The following is a 6,000-nucleotide window of genomic DNA, read 5'->3' as shown; positions in this document are numbered from 1 at the left end:
ATTATAAAAAAGCAGAGGAAATATGTCACTTAGGCCCATAGCTGATTGAAGGTTGGGCAGCTCCCACATCTTTACTGGCAAGATTAGATGGGTAGCTCTAGACCTGTAGCTTAATATTGACCAAATGAAATGACCTCCTTGGAAGCAGCTGTATCACAAGGCTGGCTGCTTCTTGAAAAAGTGCTCTAATTGCATTGTGTAGCACTGTTCAGGCCAGAAATGCATTGACAGCATTGAATTGTCACTTTGGCATCTTCAGTGTCCTGCACAACAGGTGCCCCGCATCTTGATCAAACTATGCCCAAGAAAAAAAGAAGGCTATTTTCCATTCAGCCTGGCTCTCCCATGTGCAGTGGGATAATAGCAATCCCCAGGGTTACATCTTCCACTTATGCCAGGAGTTCCAGGAGTACCTTGAATGCCTGGGGGGCCAGGTTCACCTAAACAAAGGGAAAACATGTTTAAAAATAACTCAAAATTCCATAATAGATACAGCGCAGTACGTAGAATTTGCTTTTAAATGCATTGTTATAAAAAGAAAGTGCAGCTTCACAGCCCATAGAATACAATAAAGTTTGCCCCTAGCATTATCCTGATTCTGTATGCTATAGATTAGCATTAACCATTGCACATAATGTAGCTGCATCCAACAGTGCCCCTGCTTCCACCCATACAATTCTCAGATTACAATCCTAAAAACCTGGGAACCGATTTACAGACCCGGCCGGGGGCGTAACTTGAAATCACAGGGCCCCATAGCATAGCAAAATTTTGTATGGGGCCCCGTGATTTCTAGTTATACTCCTTGGAGAGCCCACTCGAGATCCCACCTGAGGGTGAACTTGCAGAGCCCACCATAGACTCTCTATGGTGGGCTCTGCAGGGTCACCCTCAGGTGGGCTGGTCGCACGCCATACCTGTCCGCCTCCTCTTCCTCCTCTGTCGCCGGGCCCGCCTCCTTCTTCCTCACCAGGCCCCGCCTCCTCCTCTGCTGCCAACCACGGGCCCACCTCCTCCACTGCCGCTGTTGGCTTTCATTGACTCTGTGGAGAGGAACGAGCTGCTGCACAGATTACTGTCAGTGATCTGAACAGCGGCGTGTTCATCTTCAGCTGCCAGTGAAAGCCACCAGCAGAGGATCCCATAGCGACCCAGGCGGCCCGCATGGCATCTGGCCGGGCCCCATAGCGGCCGCCTGGGTCGCTATGGTGATTGTTACACCACTGGACCCGGCGGTAAAATATCTTACAATTAAAACAATTCTAAATGAACTTGAGGAAGTAATATGAAATAAGTCAGTAGGTTTATTGGTTCTTATAAAGCCACACTTAAAATCTTAAAGTCTGAACACAATTCTTGCCCCTTCCTCATGTTGAACTGAAATTATCAGACTGAGTGTGCAGGAGGTAAGGTGGTATAGTGTTCATAGAGATACAGTAGATATACTTCAAAATACATTTTGTTAAAGAATAAATTCAGAAGAAAGCATTTTTAAGCTTGGCTGACAAAAACACAAATACATCTAGCTGCCATACCTTATTGCCATTCTCCTCTGATTTTACAGCACCAGGCAGAGCCTTTGCAAAGTTTGTGTCAGAAGATAATTCTGTTGCTTAAATAAATTGAACCTTCTCACACAGACAGCACAGAGAAAATAAACTGAAAGGGTATGTAATGCTTGCACATATTCCACCTCCATGGAAACTACTGGATGTCTCCTAGAGTATGCATTCTTAAAAGTCCAGCCTAAACTTTTTGTTTTTTTGTTAGATGGGGAAGAATTAGCATTTTTACTGCTGTCTGGGACTCTTTTACAGAGATTTCTATTTACTTTTACCAGACAGGAAGAGTGAAAATCTGCAAGAGGCACACAGACAGCAATAAAAAGCTGATGACGGGTTTTCCTTTTTCGACTTAACAGTAATTTTCTGGATGTTTTAAGAAGCAACCAATAATGAACTGTGAACATTAATGAAAATGTGCTAATTGATGTGAAAGGAAGCTTGTACAAATACTTGAGCTCAAAATTGCTGAATTTAATTAAGAAGAATGAACTAACAATGTTTAGGAGAGGTATAAAATAAACAAGCTGCATAACAACAGTTTACCTCCCCTGCCACCTCAATTTGATGGTCAAAGAGTGGAAAAACAGTCTGGACCAAGATATAGAGACTAAGACTTACAACTTCAGGATCCTGAGTCTTTAAAATAGTACATGGGGTCAATTTAACAAGGATTTAATGGGCAACTCATCCAAAATAATTTACCCAAAATTGTTTGCTGAACATTCACCCTATGTATTTAGCCAAGTTAATGAAAATGTACTCAAGATTTGCTCAATGAAAATTACATTCCCTTACATTAGGCAACATCTGTTCTCGGTCTTTAATGTAAGAGTCACCCTATGTGAGAAAGGGATAAATATTACATTCCTAAACCCATTTTTACTAAAATTCACCTGGTTAAGCTATTAAATCATTGTATTTTCTATTGAAAATGCAATGCCTGGCTATGAAGGGCAATTAACCTGTTTTTTTTCCAATACACGTCCAGGACGTTGTCAAAACTAGGGCTGCACAGATACCAATACCAGTGTAGGTGCCAATACTGGGCATTTTTACAAGTACTTGTGAAAATGCCCCAATACTGAGTGATGATACTGACACTACATTTTTGAATGGGTTTTGCTGCCTGAGGTCCTGCACTTGCTGGGGACCTTAGCAGCCTTGTTTGGGACCTCATGATGGCTGTCTTTTACAGTGCTGGTCCGGCTATACATTGCCTCATTCCCCTCTGCTCCATTGCCTGCACCAGCCCGCGCCCATGAGACCCTGAACATCCGGTGGAGATGCCACACACAGCCCTGATGAGAATGCACACCCCTGGAGAGATGCTGCACACAGCCCTGGGGAGAATGCACAGCCCTGGGGAGACTGCATACAGCCCTGGTCAAACCCTGCACAGCCCTGGCGAGACTCTGCAAAGCCCTGGTCAGACCTAACACAGTCCTGGTGAGCAAAACAGAGTATGTAACTTCATAATATTCTGCATTGCTGTATAATGTTTTGCTGGGATTTGTAGTTCTATATAGCTGATGGTATTCTGCTTTGCTGGGATTTGTAGTCTTCTATCTGTGTTACTGCGTTACAGTAACATGCAATAAAACATGTGTTACTTGTGTTAATGGTATTCCATGATGTAATGCCTCACATTTGTGCAGTAACACACCAAAACACAGTGCAAAGGTGTGAATCAAAAACCTAAAATATTTTCTGACCCTCAAATGTGTTCAGAAATATGTAGTATAAGGGGCTGATTGTAATGGAGAGTGCATTTTTTTAATGACACTAAAAAAAATTAACAAATGTTAGCCAAATATTGGTATTGTCTCTGGCATAATTTGCAAACTTTTGATAAAAAATTAAATTGGTATCTGGGCATTGCCATAGGGGATACACCAATGCACAATAAAAAAAAATGCCCCCTCTTTCTGAATACGTTGCAGGCCTTATACACCACTCCATCAGCACAAATTAGGCTACAGGGCCACATCTCTGACTCCATAGCTATCTCTAAAGGCCCACGTCAAGGTTGTCCACTTTTCCCACTGCTTTTTGCATTAGCGATAGAACCCCTAGCGATTGCGATCCAAGCTAATGTTAATATTAAGGGAGTGGGTTGTGGTAGGCAGGAGCATAAGTGTGCTTTATTTGCGGATGACTTGCTCCTGTTTGTCACTTCACCCTTGACCACACTTCCTAATGTCCTGTCATTGTTGACTCAATTTGCTGGGGTATCTGGATTGCGGGTCAATGCATCCAAATCATTGGCTCTTAATATCAATATCCCCCAGGAAGTGTGGTCTCGGTTGTCGGAACATTTTGATTTTATCTGGTCCACGGAGGCTTTGCAATATCTAGGGATTAAACTTACGCCTGTCTTTTTACAACTATATAAGAAAAACTATATACCTCTGTTTCACCAACTCCGGGAGGCTATGTCACGATGGGACTCCTGTAATTTGTCATGGCTGGGTCGCATTCATGCACTCAAAATGACGCTGGTCCCCAAGATCCTATATTACTTTCGGGCTCTACCCATAGCTATACATAAGCCAGATCTTTTGAAATTCCAATCTTTAATTATTAAATTTGTTTGGCATGGAAAACATCCTAGACTTTCGAAAAATGTACTGCACCGTTCTAAACGGACAGGGGGTTTGGGTGTCCCCAATCTCTTGCAATACTACAAGGCAGCGCGGGTGGCTCAGCTTTCCTCTGTGTATGACCAGGGATATACACCAGATTGGATCCTAATGGAATCTCTCTCTGCCTCGGGTACACCAATTGATGCCTTGAAGTGGATGTCCCTAAGGCAGAGGCCGGTCATTATGGCCCCGACACAGCGATGCATCTGAACGCTTTGCCATGCGCTGCCATGCAGTTATATAATGTTGTTTTAAAAAGTAAAAAAATAAAATAAAATTTAGCACTGTGATGTGTTCTGAAAACGCACAGCAGCAGATGTGTATGATGTATGTACATAGTTGTGGGTCAAGAATGCCAAAATGGCGTGTCATTATGGTTGACATGGTCTTCATTGCTGGAGGACATGATTGACATTGGAATTGCTGTGGGGAACATTGTTTTTTTTTTTTCTAATAAAGGACTTTTTCGTAGTGTGGGTGTTTTGTTATGTTTTCACTTTTTTTGAATGAGTAACAAAGGGGTACTATCTACGAAATATTAATTCACCTATGAATATACCCAGAGGTTTCTCCTCATTGTTTTAGGGGATGTGCTCACTCGGGCACGATATATCACATATGGTGGGAATGCCCCAAATTGAGACCTTTTTGGAACCGGCTTTATGCTCTAATATTTGGGGTTACTGGGGTGAGAGTCCCACGAGACCCCCAATATGTGTTACTGAATTGCCCGATTCCAGGACTGTCTAAAGCTTTGGATAAATGAATTACTTTCTTTTTGTTGGCAGCCAAAATAACCATAGCTAGGGCTTGGAAAACGCCAACAATTCCATTCCACTTGGTTAAACAAAAAATGTTGTGGATTATGGTCCATGAGAAACTTCACAGCATCCTCCAAGATACTAAAAAAAAGCTTCGAATTGACCTGGACCCCCTGGTTGTTATATACAGGGGTACTGGAAACCGGGTAATTTTAATTGAACAATTTTTCTGGAATTTTTCTCTGGGGACTATGTTTAATGTTTAAGTAGATGTTGGGCTATTTGGTCGGGGATGGAGCTACTCTCTTCGGACTCTTAAGCTGTTCTGCGTCCTTTAGCATCTGTTTCCTTTTCCTTTTTTTGTCTGTCTTTTTTTTTCATTATGCTCGCACACGTGAGCTGTTTAGTGCATTGATGTTGGACAGAAAGTCTTCTATTTATATAGATAAGGAGGAGGTCATAACAGATGTTTCTGCAGACATAGGCGGATCCCTATGCCAGATATTCCTCTCAGACTGTTTTGAGTTTTGTTTTGCTGATGGGGGATAAATTGGCAAGAATAGGGTGATAGATATGATCTGTTTTACAGAACTATTATATATTGTGTGTATGGCATCTAGTGATCCCCCCTACTACTTGACTATGCTAATGTGGGAGAATCTGAAATGCAATTGTATGCTATACCGATTGTGCATCATGTGCTATTTTATTGTTTTATTCTACTTTGGAAAATTAATAAAATACTTTGAAAGTTAAAAAAATGTTAATCTGGAAATGGGTCATTTGATATAGCTTAAAAAGCAAAAAGGGCATGAATCCTTAAAATTACATGGTTAAGGAATGCCGAACCCTGCCTAACACTTTTGACCCCACCTGGCCAGACCATTTTTGCAATTTTTCACCTTTTTAATTTTCAACTGCAGCTTTTAGAGTTTGTAAAAGACCCTCCAAACCATACATTTTCTGAAAGGACAGGACTGCTAGAATAAAAAAAATGGTGCTACTAATTTTGTAGGTCTCTCAACATTCCTG

At 41.7% G+C, this 6,000-nt stretch overlaps 1 protein-coding gene across 1 annotated transcript in view; it reads right to left on the bottom strand.

Moving 5' to 3' along the window:
- Positions 1–318: 318 nt before the first annotated feature.
- LOC108793878 (collagen alpha-1(XIX) chain-like) overlaps positions 319–6,000 on the bottom strand; it is a 129,735-nt gene continuing 124,053 nt past the window's right edge. Inside the window, exon 14 of the mRNA XM_018564829.1 lies at positions 319–440. Within this exon, the coding sequence (XP_018420331.1) occupies positions 319–440 (122 nt within the window). The remainder of the gene's footprint in view (positions 441–6,000) is intronic.

This window comes from Nanorana parkeri, unplaced genomic scaffold (genome assembly GCF_000935625.1).
Source record: "Nanorana parkeri isolate BGI_ZX_2015 unplaced genomic scaffold, ASM93562v1 scaffold785, whole genome shotgun sequence".
Lineage (NCBI taxonomy): Eukaryota > Metazoa > Chordata > Amphibia > Anura > Dicroglossidae > Nanorana > Nanorana parkeri.
The sequence above is the reverse complement of the archived record's forward strand: the minus strand, read 5'-3'. Positions and strand labels throughout refer to the sequence as shown.